Source organism: Mobula birostris, chromosome 1, assembly GCF_030028105.1.
Source record: "Mobula birostris isolate sMobBir1 chromosome 1, sMobBir1.hap1, whole genome shotgun sequence".
In the NCBI taxonomy this organism is placed as follows: domain Eukaryota; kingdom Metazoa; phylum Chordata; class Chondrichthyes; order Myliobatiformes; family Myliobatidae; genus Mobula; species Mobula birostris.
This window is the reverse complement of record NC_092370.1, coordinates 173,987,303-174,002,620: the sequence shown is the minus strand read 5'-3', so window position 1 is coordinate 174,002,620 and position 15,318 is coordinate 173,987,303. Positions and strand designations below refer to the sequence as shown.

At 40.4% G+C, this 15,318-nt stretch overlaps 1 protein-coding gene across 17 annotated transcripts in view; it reads right to left on the bottom strand.

Annotated features, from left to right (window-relative positions):
• Positions 1 to 15,318, bottom strand: part of LOC140201702 (alpha-(1,6)-fucosyltransferase) — an 889,182-nt gene that overhangs the window by 189,572 nt on the left and 684,292 nt on the right. The window contains exon 1 of one of the 17 annotated variants that reach the window (XM_072266390.1): positions 11,407 to 11,505. The exons of the other annotated variants lie outside the window; for them this stretch is intronic. Within the exon in view, the coding sequence (XP_072122491.1) occupies positions 11,407 to 11,468 (62 nt within the window). The 5' untranslated portion in view covers positions 11,469 to 11,505. Of the gene's footprint in view, positions 1 to 11,406; positions 11,506 to 15,318 lie in introns of those variants that run through there. 17 annotated transcript variants of the gene reach the window in all.

The following is a 15,318-nucleotide window of genomic DNA, read 5'->3' as shown; positions in this document are numbered from 1 at the left end:
TAAACTCCAGAGAATGATGTGCAAAAAAATCCCAGGAGATCAACAGTTTGAGATTTGCAAATAAACCTGTTTGGCACCAACAACCATTCCACAGACAAAGTCACTAAGATGATATTTCTTCCCCATTCTGATGTTGGTATGAACAACAAGAGAACCTCTTGACCATGTTTGCATTCTTTCATGCATTGTATTGCCACATGATTGGTTAATTATATATTGCTTTAATGAGCAGGGGTTCATAATAAAGTGGCTGCTGAGTATGTATATTTATAATACTGGTCACTAGTTTGGTGGCCTGGCGAGATCACCTTTTGAGAACAATTGCCATATCAGAGAATGTATGACAAACTTTCACTCAGGGCTAATATAACAAGATGAATAAAAACCTTGGTGAAGAATTCTCAGCAAACTATCATATTAAATGAGCTGCTTCCCAAAGGGGACGAGGAATAGAAGTGTGGCAAGGTTCATTGCTAGCTTCCTTCCTCTTATTAATGATCTGGAACAGGGCACAAATTGCATGCTAATTAAATCCACAAATAATATTATGCGTTGAGTTCTTAACCATGAAGAAAATGGATTACAACTGTATTTTAATTGGCTTGAGAAATTAGTCCAAAATAAAGAAATGCATTGCTCAGGTTTTTATCAGATAACTTGCGGCATGGCTTTGCTGACAGATAACTTCACAGTCAGCATTGGTAATATTTCACCTGCATCATTTGCTACCCCACCATCAACAGAATAGGGTTTTTTCAGGCAAATCAGGAAAAAAGCAACGGGATGATTCCCAACTGAATCCCACCGATCTGTGGAGAAGCAGGACGACATCACAAAAAAAAAAACAGGCCGATCCCTGACTGAATCTCACCAATCTGTGGAGAAGCAGGGCCACATCACAAAATATAAACAGCTGGGCAAATTGCTGACAGTGACAAGACCAGAAGAAAATCAGCACCATTTCTGAAATGAGAAGCATGGTTTAAATTGTTAACTTGCATTTATTCTCAGATGGTCCCTCAGGGTCCTTCAATTGCAGGATCACCAGTGAGAATCAGCTCCTGTACAGATTCTTCAGCGGAGCATTGAAGATGTTTCTGATAAGTTTCTTTTTAAATGCAGAAACATGAAAATCATTCAAGGAATAAGTCACAGATTTGTAGAATTCAGTGACAATGCTTATGAGTACATAGGTTTCAGAGGAACTTTGCATTTATTTTAATTCTGATCACAAAAATAAGGTTGCGTGGGAAAGGGAAATGAGGGAGGTGGGAAAGTGTGGATGGAGATAAATTGAGCACAAAAAAGGAATGCCTTAACAACTCTTCACTCATTCCAGTGTACAGAGCCAAGTTGGAGAGTCCTATTTTACAAATTTCCTCAGGACTAGCATTCAATATATAGGAAACAAAATTCATCCCTACAAAACAAACATAAGACATATCACCAAAGGTGCTAAATAAATAGACAATCCAGCTACCCACAACAAAAACAGAACACTGGAAGAACTCCAGTGTGTCAAACAGCATCTGCGGAGACAAGAGATGCAGATTCAAGTCACAGAGTCAAACAAATGTATTCATGCCCAACTGATTCAAGCCAATTCAAATTGCTAACTAAGCTAGTCTTATTTGGTGCATATGCCTCTAATCCTTTCCCATCCACATGACTGTCCAAGCACCTTTTAAATATTGTTAATGCACCCTGTCTCAACTGCTTCCTCTGGACCTCCTTCCATCTGTGGACGATCCTCTGGTTGAAAAAGCTGCCACTCGGGTTGTTAATAAATCTGTCTCCTCTCACCTTAAACCTATGCCCTCCATGGGGAAAAAACTGTAGGCATTCACTCTGCTCTGTTCCTCGTGATTTGCCTTTGGTATTTTGGGTCAAGATCCTGTAAAAGTACTGACAGGGAACAGGAATAAATTCAAGTAGATAGCAATATGTTTGGGGTGGGGGTAAACAGAGTCTGGTCAATGATATCTATCAACCTGTCATTGTGGTTGCTCCATTTGTGCAGTTTGCATCTGTGTGCCAGTCCTGGATCTGGTCATGAGCCCTGCACTATTTAATAATCACTGATTTTGCTGGGTCAAACAGTAGTGAATGAAGTGTTGCTCATTTGTGCTGAACTTTAAGGTTAGTGACAGATTAACCAGTAAAAACATGGTTGGTGCTTACAGAGATTTGTTACAGACCAATTAACAAACATTTCAGGTCCAGTAATTCTAACCCTGTGTGAAGGGAAGATAATAAACTGGCTTTGTGTAGCGTGTATTTTTTGGCAAAGTATCTCTCTGCAGTTAAATTGTTTCAACGCCTGGCCTTTTATCCCCATTTGCCCGTAATTGCTTGAAAATGATCAACTACACACTTCTGGTGCATGAGTGGTGGAAACGTTGATGTTCGTGCTTCAAAATAAGACAAATATAGAATGAAATTACTGCTTCTAAATCGACAAACACGCAACTTCTGGCTCCCACGGGAGATGGTTTCCAGGGTGTTGATGTGCTACCTGCCAAATTTAAAATTATAGAATAAGGTGAGCTTGCATTGAAGGCAAGAGACACAATAATATTTCTATTCTTATACTTTTCCATAAGAAGCCATTAAAATCAAGCTATTGCAAGAATGTTCTCAAATGTGGTACAGGTACGAAGCACGTTATACAGAAACACCAATTGCAGCAGTTAGGTGATCAAATAGGTATCATTATGGCTCAAAATGAGTGTTTGGCCAAACAGGTGATGACTTAGATTTGTATCTGTTGCATAAATGATCATCACAATCGTCCCGGTAACATCCAGCAATTTAATTCCTGCTTTGTTGCGAAATGCTCTTTGGAGCAGGTGGCAGGTTTCAGTACGGAAATCACCACAGTGTACCACTCGCACTGTTCCTTACTGAGATCAGAAAGGGAACTGTTCTTTAATCATCATCAGTGGATTTGGCTTTCAGCAGAGAAGCTATTCTCCTTTTCCCCCTTCCCTACCCTTCTGGCAGTTCGTTCTGCTTTGCACGCACTTAGTTCATTCCCCCAGGTGCTAATACATAGTGCCCGGGAGCCACTAATTTCTCAAAAACCTTTGAGGTAAGAAAACATCTTTCAGCTCCTGCAATCTACAGTACAGTGCAAAAGACTAAGGCACCCTAGATTTTTTTCAATTTTTATATGGTTTCACGTGGTACGGCCTCCACAGAGTCCTGACCTCAACATCAAGGCTGGCTGGGATTACCTGAAGAGACAGAAGCATGCGAGACAGCCAAAGTCCACAGAAGAACTGTGGCAAGCTTGGAACAACCTTCCAGCTGACTTTCTTACAAAACTGCACGACAATGTACCTTTAGAAATTGATGCAGTTTTAAAGGCACAGAGTTGTCACGCCAGATATTGATTTGATTCAGTTATCCTTTTACTGTTTACTGCTCTTTACTGTAAACTTTCTGATATGTATAAACTTTGTATTTCATTATATTTGAAAGCATCTTCTCTAAACAGAATGCCTTTACATGTGCTAAAGAGTTTTGCACAGTACTGTATTAATACTGATGAGTTGCCTAACTTGAGAAAACCATACCTTCTTCAACTAGACTGGTCTTGCATGATGTGGACTGTGCCTGCCTGCTGCTACACTTAACCTTTTGTGGCCACCCAGGTTCTACTCTGTTCAAAGCTACAGTGTCGCAGCTCTGTCATAGAGTGGAACAGTCCACAAGCAGTGCTGAGGATTCAGGCACCACTCCCAGAGTGTCTACGGTGTTTGCAAATATCTCTGAATTCAGAACTGTGGAAAAATCAGTTGAAACTGTATTGAAATTTTAAAAACATATCAAAATGCATCAAAATCAATTTAGAATCATGTTACCTGATAAAAAATAATGAATATTAATGAAGGGAAAAAGAAGTAGAGCAGTTTCCTTTCCTTGCATGGTGGTTTCCAGTATTCCAGTTTAAGTTTAATTATCCTTCAATCCTATATGAATACAGCCAAACGAAACAATGATCCTCCAGAGCCAAGGTGCAAAACACAGTACCAACAGTCATTGACAGCACAATGCACATATAAAATAGCAAATAAACATACAGTCACATAAAGCTATATATATACGTATATAGCCCAAGTCCCTGATTGACAAATCTTGCAAATTGATTGTGCATGGGTGTTATCACAAGAACAAGCTGTTCTCAGCAGTCCTCAGATGAACATATGGATGCACGCAATCCAGCTTGTCATTCCACTGATTGAACATTGAAGGGCACAATGACGGAAGGGGTCAGTCCCCAAACCAGAATGCACGCCACGCTGCACCGCATCTAGCATCTCCTCTCCTGAACTACTGTTACAGGCAAGCCCGCGGCTTGAGGCCAGGTCCTCAATGCAACCAAGGCCACAGAGCTCTCCCTGCCGTCTGTCTCACCAAAAAGCAAGGAAAATAGACTTGCAGCATTTTACATTATCAATGTCCACGGGGGCTTGCAAATGCGAGAGAAACATGCAGTTAGACTGCCCACCACCTTCGTGCGCTGACTCCAATGCCTTCCTGGAGCAGACAGTAACACAGTCCACACCAAGTCCAGCTCCTCTGACAGCGAGTAGCTTGCCGACAGGGTAGTCCTGCAGTACCTGAAGTTCTTAATATCCAGCATTGTTCTGTGATTGCAAAACAGATGTTTAAAAAAGCCAACAACACCTTCGGTTGGCCCTTGAGAGGCCATTGTGTCCAAACGTGCTGCCATCTTGCCGGAGGTGAATTCAAATGAATGTTAGGTGAAAAACAAGGGGATCAATGTCAAGTGCAACTGTCTCTCAGCTTAAGATATTCATACTCTGACTCGGAACATTGTGTCAAGTCCCAATGTGAAGGTCAGATTCATTTCTTCCTGATCACCACAATCAAACACTAAAGTCACAAACGTATTATACCCAAGGAGGATCCCATAAGATATTTTCAGCCAACCCCATGGAGTAGGTTAGGTCATTTTAGTCCATTTCATTTTGCATTGAGACTACCTTCATCACTCTAGGAATATTCAACATATCAACACATACAATATGCCGGAGAAACTCAGCAGGCCAGGCAGCATCTATTTAAATGAACAGACAGTGGATGTTTTGGTCTGGGATCCTTCTTCAGGATTGAGATTGAAGGGGAGTAGTGCCAGAATAAAAATAGTCAACAGATATTTGTTTAGTTTAAACAATCTAACATGTGAAATAATGCCATCAATTCTATCTCAGACTAGCATGGGCCCAGAACCACTGAGGGAAGAATATCTGTGCAATAAATTCAAAACAAACAACTGTAAAATCTAATCCTTCACATAACATTACACCTCAGCTTTCCGTATTAAAAATTTATTATGTTTGACAAAGTACAATTGAGATTTTGTTACCTGTCTACTTTCATTCTACAAAAATAATGAAGTGAATGCTTTTTACTGTGCAATCAAGAGTCATATGCAAAAGGATCAGTGGCATTTTCGTGACTGAATTATTATCCCCTTTTACAGATGTGCATTCTACACCAAACGAGCATAGATTTGTCCAAAAAAATACTGCAACATATTTTGAACTCGAGAAGAAAGCCAGTAATTTGAAAACAAAGAGAAGAGGCACAGTTAATATTGTGCTTCAGGAAGCCACAGCAGCTGGCAATACCACTTCAAGGTCAATTTTGCAGCAGGACAGCTTAGAGAGCATCTGTGCTTAAGTAGGTCAGCGTAGGCCAAATCAACCAGTTAAAGTGATTCCAGGAAAACAAATTGGCTTATTTGAACTTCATTTTCTCTGAGGCAATAATCAGGATTTTATAGTGAAGTACTAAAGAAAGGTTGTAGCTGGTCCACTGATAGCTCACCTTATGCCACAGATGTTTCTTAAATTCCCTTTCTGTAGTCTCTCTTAGTGGTCAGCTATGGACATTGTGACCATCCACATGAAACCTCTCCTCACTTATTTTAAAATCCATTCATTCAAATCATGTGATAATTCAAAAGTCACCAAATACTAAATCCCTGTTGAGTTTGTGCTGCTCAGTTCAAATTATAGGCTAATTTAAAAGTTTCTTTCAAAAAACACAGAACAATCAACTAGAAAGAAGGTGTATTATCTTGGCCTTGCTTATATGAATAACTGGGTATGAATAAATATTTGAAAGAAAAATCAAAATATGATTGTGGTAATGTGTATAATGTCTTCCTATTTTACTGCATTGGTAAATATTTATTCAATGCAAGTCTGTGGTATGTGTAAACTAAGAATGATATTATTTTACTCAATTATCTTTTGTCTTGAGAAAATATGTCAAATTCTGGTTTAAATAAGATAGATATATCAGGAGAAACTACTTCATTTAGCAGACGGTTTCAATATTACTTTAGGGCTAAATGCACACTGTGGAATGAAGAGAACTCAGCGTTAACTATGATATGGAATTCACTGGTTGTACGGATGGCAGAAATGGAATGGGCCACACAGTCTCATTCAGTATCTAAATATTTCCATAATTCAGTGATATCCTCAACACTTCTTTGTCAGCATGTTAATTTAATGTAAATATCTTGCATTCACTAAGTTTTCTCTCTCTCTGCTCATCTGCATATCACATGGTGGATGACAATTCTTCTCCTGCGCAACATCAGGTAAAAGACTGGAGCAGATGCACACTATTCTAACGGAAATACTATCCATCTGATACTATTTTTATTGCTTAAATACAGATGATATATGTCGACTTGACACGGAAAGCATATGCATTTAACAGCATGGTTTACTCGGAGAGTTTGCAGGCAAAAAAGGTCAAGCTTCCAATAATTGAGTAATAAGTATTATTCATTGCTAAGTAACGAGAAATCTGAATTAATGTATAGTGGTAAATTATTTTCTATAATTGAGTTAAGCAAAAGATCAGCAAGTAATGAGCTGGAAATTGTGACTTCTCCCTCACTTCATTTTTAATCAAATCAAATGAACAGAACAACTGCTACAAAGTTGTCCATTTTCAGAGAAAATGAGGAGGTAATTTGACATTTCATTTTGAAAGGATCCTGAAGATAGCAGAGCGTTAGCCATGTCGGATTAAACAGATCTTGACATTGTGGATGCACTCTGGAAAGCTGAAGATTTTGATGGAGCTTGCAAGTGGTGAGATGGTAGAAAACAAGCTAACTCTCACACTGTCTTAGGTTTGTTTAGAGGCTGGTGGAGTTATGGGTGAGGCAGTCCCAAAAGGTCACAAGCAGGGGCAACAACATTGTATACTCCTCACCAGGTGAGCACGGAGTGTGGGGCTACATATTGAGGAGTCTCAAAGGAACAGTTATAAATACATTATTACTGGTACAAATGGCAGGATGTTCAAATGGGGTTCTACAAATTGTCTAGAAGGCAAATTTACACAAGTAAATAGCCTCATGCATGTGAGAATGTCAGTCCCATCACTTTTCAACATCTAAGTGAATGGTAACCCTATACAGCATTGGCCAAATTTACAGAATAAAAACAAGAACATATGGTGAGCTGTGTAGGTGCCTATCATCACCTAGTCAGTGCTACACACAAGGAACTCCAGAAATTACAGTGATACCTCTGATATGGAAATCACATCCCAATCTCAGCAACGGTCAGCTATACACAAAGTCAACAGTCAAAAGGTAGGCCAGCAGTATGATCACAGCTGAGTATCTGGGTGCAAGGCTGCACCTACTCTGACCCTCTTTTAACACAATAACACACAGGAGACTGGACACACTATCTTCCATGCTTGGTGAAAGAAAATCACTTATTCATATGCAAGGGTTGTATGTTGAATTATCCCCTGGGCAGAATTATGCATATCCAAAAATCACCAGTATTTTTCAAGACATAAACTTTGTTTAAGTGATAGTACAATCATAGACTTTACAGTACAAACAGGTCCCTCAGCCTACCGAGACCACACCCACCTCAATCCCATTTTTCTTAAATACCCTCCACATTCCCATTGACTCCTCATAGATTGTCCATACTGGATGAAATTTGCAATGTCCACAATTAAACTACATATTTTTGGGATGTAGGAGGAAACCCATGTGGTTGTAGAGAGAGTGCACAAACACAACACAGATATCCTCCGACGTCAGGTCAAACCTGGGTTGTTGGAACTTTGAATCAGAAACTCTGAGCTGTGCCACTAGGTTGCCCATAATCCTGCAGATTGAACTGGTAAAATTGGGCCTGTTTTCTTTTGTATTTTTTTTTGCATCCTTCTCTCAAGACTCCACACATTTTATCTTTAGCATAAAGAGATGACTCCAGTGACAGTGATGTAATTACCAAGAGCACTGTGACATGAATGCAAATCAATGATCAATGCCAAAATGCAAAAGCAACACTTAAGCACAGTACTTCCATTAAAACTCAGCAAATCTAAAATGGTAACTAATCAACTAACAACTGGATTTTATTCTAAATTATATTGTAATTAGCCTCACTTGACTAGTGCCTGTGCTGTGGATTGAAGAGACACATATTAATTCTTCTGGGGATAAAGAAAGCAGACTTCAAAACCACTGAAAATATTCATGAATATTTAACACATCACCCCAAGGCCAAATTATTAACATTGGATACATTATTGATCATTATTTTGTTTTATTTTACTTTTTTATTTCATAGCAATAGACTAATTCCAAAGAACTCATTATAGGATATGGACATAGACTCTAAGTTTACAATATATCTGATCAAGCTTTTGAGGTAGAAGGAAGCAATCTGCATGAATAGAGCACATAGCAGTACTGAACATATGGAGCTATGGACACAACAGATCTAACATCTTAATTTAGACCATTAAGACATAGGAGCAAATTTAGGCCATTCAGTCCATCGAGTCTCCTGCACCTTTGCATCGTAACACATTTATTGTCCCTCTCAACCATATGCTCCTGCTTTCTCTCTGTACCTTTGACACACAGATGAATCAAGAACCTATGTACTCCAGCTTTAAATATACTCAGTGACTTCTCCTGCACAGCAGTCTATGGCAAGGGATTCCCCAACTTCACTATCCTCTGACTAAAGAAATTTCTCTTCATCTCTGTTCTAAATGAATGTCCCTCTAGTCTGAGGCTGTGTCCTCTGGTCCTAGAATCCCAAGCTATAGTAAACATCATCCTTTCGTCCACTCTATCCAGACCTTTCAATATTCCACAGGTTTCAATGAAATTCCTTGTTCTTCTTCTAAATTCCAGTGAGTACAGGCTCAGAGCCATCAAATGTTCTTAATACGTTAACTCTTTCATTTTTAGAATCATTCTCGTGAATCTCCTCTGGACCCTCTCCAACACCAACACATTTTTTCTTAGATAAAGGGCCCAAAACTGCTTATAATGCTCCAAGTGTGGTCTGACCAATGCTTTATAATGCCTTAGTATTACACCCTTGCTCTTATATTCTATTCTTCATGAAATAAATGCTAATATTGCATTTACCTTCCTTACCTTTGACTCAAACCTGCAAGTTAACCTTCAGAAATCCTGCACAAGGACTCCAATTCCCTTTGCACCTCGTATTTCTGAATTTTCTCTCCATTTAGAAAATAGTTTATATCTTTGTTCCCTCTACCAAAGTGCATGACCATACACTTCTCTACGCTATATTACAAAGTTCGTACATCTGCCACTTCTTTGCCCATTCTCCCAATCTGCCCAAGTCCTTCTGCAGACTCCCTGCTTTCTCAACACCACTTGTTCTCCCCCATCCCCCATGTATCTTTGTATCATCCACAAACTTGGCCACAAAGCCATCAATTCCAGCATCCAACTCATTCATGTGTAACGTAAAAAGCAGTCCCAATAGCGACTACTGCGGAACACCACTGGTGCAAAATACTTATTCAGTTTGCCCGCCATTTCCTTGTTCTCCATCACTAACCTTGCAGCATCAATTTTCAGCATTCCGATATCTACTCTCACCACTCTTTTACTCTTTATATCTTTATAGAAACTTTTGGTATACTCTTTAATATTACTGGTTAGCTTGCTTTCGTATTCCATCGTTTCCTTCTTTATGACTTTTTTTTTTTTTTTTTTTAAGTTGCCTTCTGTTGGCTTTTAAAAGCTTCCCAATCCTCTAACTTCCAACTAATTTTTGCTTTATTATATGCTCTCTCTTTCTCTTCTATGTTGGTTTTGACTTCCCTTGACAGCCATTTTACCTTAGAATATCTCTTCTTTCTTGGGATGTATCTATCCTGCGCCTTCCAAATTGCTCTTAGAAACTCCAGCCATTGCTGCTCTGCCATCACCCTTCTAATCAATTTTCAGTTTTGGCCAGCTCCTCTCTCATGCCACTGTAATTCCCTTCACTCCACTGTAATACTGATACATCTGATTCAGCTTCTCCTTCTCAAATTGCAGAGTGAATTCCTTCATATTATAATCAATGTCCCCAAGAGTTCTTTCCTTAAGCTCTGGTTCATTGCACAACACCCAATCCAGAATAGCTGGTTCCCGAGTGGGTTAAGTCATGAGCTGCTCTAAAAAGCCATCTTGCAGGCATTCTACACACAGCCCCCTCTTGGGATCCAGCACCAACCTGATTTTCTCAATCTACCTGCATATTGAAACACCCTATGACTATTGTAACATTGTCCTTTTGATTATAATTTGTAAACCATATCTTTGTTACTGTTTGCTACATCAGGGTCTTTTTACAATTGCAGTTTCTTCGGTCTACCTACAAACACTTTACTCCTTCTGATCCTGTATAGTATCACCTCTTTCTAATGATTTGATTTGATTTTTTAACCAACAGAGCCACCCAGCCCCCTCTCTGGCTATCTGCCTGTCCTTTCAAAACAATGTTTATCCTTGGACATTAAGCTCCCTGCTATAATCTTCTTCAGCCATGATTCAGTGATGTTCACAATATCATACACGCCAATCTGCACCTCTGAAGTGCTATCTTTTTTAATCTTCAGCCGCATACACAAGTGAAATCATTGCTTCTTCTCGTGCTCCCACTGATTGGATGCAGTCCAACTCTGAAGACTGCCATGAAGCACTACCTTCTTTTAATCTTCAACCGTGTACCTAAGCCATATCATTGCTTCTTCTCTTGCTCCTCCTGCTCACTGATTGGGCACAGTCCAACAAATAGATAAGTAAAAAAACACACACACACACACATACACATACACACACACACACGGAAACAAGTAATATCAATTTGACTTAGAAGCATTCATAGTAAAATAATTTACCTAGATGCTACACTTTGGCCAGTGGCCTTAAAGGATTAGCCATGCAAAGAATAAAGTCACTAATAAGCAAAGATCAAGGTGCCCTAGACAACCCATAGGCAACACTACAAGAAATCCTACAACAAGAGGCAGAGCACAATGCCTTTAGAATTGAAAACTTACCTCCTTGTTAAACCACAAACAATGGCTTGAGGAAGCCTTTTGTGTTGCCGGCTCCAACACATTACCACAGTCCAAGCCTGTTGAAGAACACTGCTCTGAACACCAAGTGGGAATGTGGAGGACTGAAAATGTTCTCACATCCATTGCTAGTTCCGACTGTCTTTTGCCTCTTGGCACCAAGTCAGAGAAAGTGGCTCACCTGAGGACTGGGAGAAATTCAGAGTTCAGCAGAGGAGGACAAAGGGCTTAATTAGGAAGGGGAAAAAAGATTATGAGAGGAAACTGGCAGGCAATATAAAAACGGACTGTAAAAGCTTTTATAGATATGTAAAAAGGAAAAGACTGGTAAAGACAAATGTAGGTCCCCTGCAGGCAGAAACAGGTGAGTTGATTATGGGGAGCAAGGACATGGCAGACCAATTGAATAATTACTTTGGTTCTGTCTTCACTAAGGAGGACATAAATAATCTTCCAGAAATAGTAGGGGACAGAGGGTCCAGTGAGATGGAGGAACTGAGCGAAATACATGTTAGTAGGGAAGTGGTGTTAGGTAAATTGAAGGGATTGAAGGCAGATAAATCCCCAGGGCCAGATGGTTTGCATCCCAGGGTGCTTAAGGAAGTAGCCCAAGAAATAGTGGATGCATTAGTGATAATTTTTCAGAACTCATTAGATTCTGGACTAGTTCCTGAGGATTGGAGGGTGGCTAATGTAACTCCACTTTTTAAAAAAGGAGGGAGAGAGAAACCGGGGAATTATAGACCGGTTAGCCTAACGTCCGTGGTGGGGAAACTGCTGGAGTCAGTTATCAAGGATGTGATAACAGCACATTTGGAAAGTGGTGAAATGATCGGACAAAGTCAGCATGGATTTGTGAAAGGAAAATCATGTCTGACGAATCTCATAGAATTTTTTGAGGATGTAACTAGTAGAGTGGATAGGGGAGAACCAGTGGATGTGGTATATTTGGATTTTCAGAAGGCTTTTGACAAGGTCCCACACAGGAGATTAGTGTGCAAACTTAAAGCACACGGTATTGGGGGTAAGGTATTGGTGTGGGTGGAGAGTTGGTTAGCAGACAGGAAGCAAAGAGTGGGAATAAACGGGACCTTTTCAGAATGGCAGGCGGTGACTAGTGGGGTACCACAAGGCTCAGTGCTGGGACCCCAGTTGTTTACAATATATATTAATGACTTGGATGAGGGAATTAAATGCAGCATCTCCAAGTTTGCGGATGACACGAAGCTGGGTGGCAGTGTTAGCTGTGAGGAGGATGCTAAGAGGATGCAGGGTGACTTGGATAGGTTGGGTGAGTGGGCAAATTCATGGCAGATGCAATTTAATGTGGATAAATGTGAAGTTATCCACTTTGGTGGCAAAAATAGGAAAACAGATTATTATCTGAATGGTGGCCGATTAGGAAAAGGGGAGGTGCAACGTGACCTGGGTGTCATTATACACCAGTCATTGAAAGTGGGCATGCAGGTACAGCAGGCGGTGAAAAAGGCGAATGGTATGCTGGCATTTATAGCGAGAGGATTTGAGTACAGGAGCAGGGAGGTACTACTGCAGTTGTACAAGGCCTTGGTGAGACCACACCTGGAGTATTGTGTGCAGTTTTGGTCCCCTAATCTGAGGAAAGACATCCTTGCCATAGAGGGAGTACAGAGAAGGTTCACCAGATTGATTCCTGGGATGGCAGGACTTTCATATGAAGAAAGAATGGATGAACTGGGCTTGTACTCGTTGGAATTTAGAAGATTGAGGGGGGATCTGATTGAAACGTATAAGATCCTAAAGGGATTGGACAGGCTAGATGCAGGAAGATTGTTCCCGATGTTGGGGAAGTCCAGAACGAGGGGTCACAGTTTGAGGATAGAGGGGAAGCCTTTTAGGACTGAGATTAGGAAAAACTTCTTCACACAGAGAGTGGTGAATCTGTGGAATTCTCTGCCACAAGAAACAGTTGAGGCCAGTTCATTGGCTATATTTAAGAGGGAGTTAGATATGGCCCTTGTGGCTACGGGGGTCAGGGGGTATGGAGGGAAGGCTGGGGCGGTGTTCTGAGTTGGATGATCAGCCATGATCATAATAAATGGCAGTGCAGGCTCGAAGGGCCGAATGGCCTACTCCTGCACCTATTTTCTATGTTTCTATAAGTCATTTAGACAAAGGTGATTAAAAAAAAACAATTGTGCTTCATTTCAGAGATGAAAACCCCACTTTCAGGTGGATTAGATGTTCTTTTATGGAGTTCATTCTCGGCACACAGAAAATGCTATCAACTTGTTGAGAAACTTTACCCTTGAGAAGCAATAGTGATCGGTCTTCTTTTACAGCATGGCAAAGGTATCCCCAGTTTATTTTTAAACAGACAGTTTAAGGCTTCTGAACCAGTGAAGAAGGCAAGTATCCCAGTTATGTCAAAGTCAGAATGTTGTGTGACTGAAGAGAAAACTTGGAACTCCCAGTTTTTTTTCTTGGATTTTGCAGACTTTCAGTTACTGAGTAGTAAAGATTACAGGTACAACTGAACACATTTCAGTAAGAGCATTCTGTGGGTAACTCATTGCTCAGCTTACCTCAGAGAATAGATCCTCTGCTCTAGTCTCGCCTACAAAAAAAATACTGTCTTTAGCTCCCTTCTCCTTAATCCCCCATGCCTGTATTATTTGATCCTGATATGGAGAGCCAAATGTACTGCTCCTTGGTGTCCAGGTTCCAGTCATGTAACTTCGGCAGTGACCTAGTCTTTTGGGCCACAGTGAGGCAGTACCACCCCTAGAAATTGCCCTAAATCTGCAGACAGCCAGCAAAGTTGATTTCATGAATGTAACAACTGAGAGGGATTTAGAACCATAAACCATAGAAAGATAGAAACTAAAGCACAGAAACAGGCCCTTCTTGGCTGTGCCGAACCATTTTCTGCCTAGTCCCACTGACCTGCACACGGACCATATCCCTCCATACACCTCCCATCCATGTATCTGTCCAATTTATTCTTAAATGTTAAAAAAGAATCCGCATTTACCACCTCATCTGGCAGCTCATTCCATACTCCCACCACTCTCTGTGTGAAGAAGCCCCCCCTAATGTTCCCTTTAAACTTTTCCCCCCTCACCCTTAACCCATGTCCTCTGGTTTTTTTCTCCCCTTGCCTCAGTGGAAAAAGCCTGCTTGCATTCACTCTATCTATACCCATCATAATTTTATATACCTCTATCAAATCTCCCCTCATTCTTCTACGCTCAAGGGAATAAAGTCCTAACCTATTCAACCTTTCTCTGTAACTGAGTTTCTCAAGTCCTGGCAACATCCTTGTAAACCTTCTCTGCACTCTTTCAACCTTATTTATATCCTTCCTGTAATTTGGTGACCAAAACTGAACACAATACTCCAGATTCGGCCTCACCAATGCCTTATACAACCTTTCATTTCATTTATTTTATTGTCTCTCTGAACTATTGAAAAATACCAGTAATGGTCCCTAAAACAGTCCAAAAGCATCAACAGTTTAAAAAAAATATATATATATAGTAACTTATTTCCATTCTACCTCTTTATCAAAAGCCCTCCAATTCCCACTGAGACTCTTGGATCCTGCAATTCCCACTGAGACTCTTGGATCCTCTGGGCAACTGTCCGGAGTAACATTGAGGAATCTCAGCAAGATCGGGCCTCAAAGTTGGTGCCCACAGTGAACTCACCAATCCTGCCTCACGCATCTATCTGTATGTCCAATACTCTGCAAGTGACAGTGCATGTCTATAAGTCCACGATCTTCTGCTGTTTAATCAGCTAAATGCTGGTGAGCCCACTAGAAAAGGGGAATTGATAAAATGCATTGTTTGCTCCTGGATACTCATTCACTCAATCAATGTAATTCAATAGAAATGGCAAAACAGTCCTCAG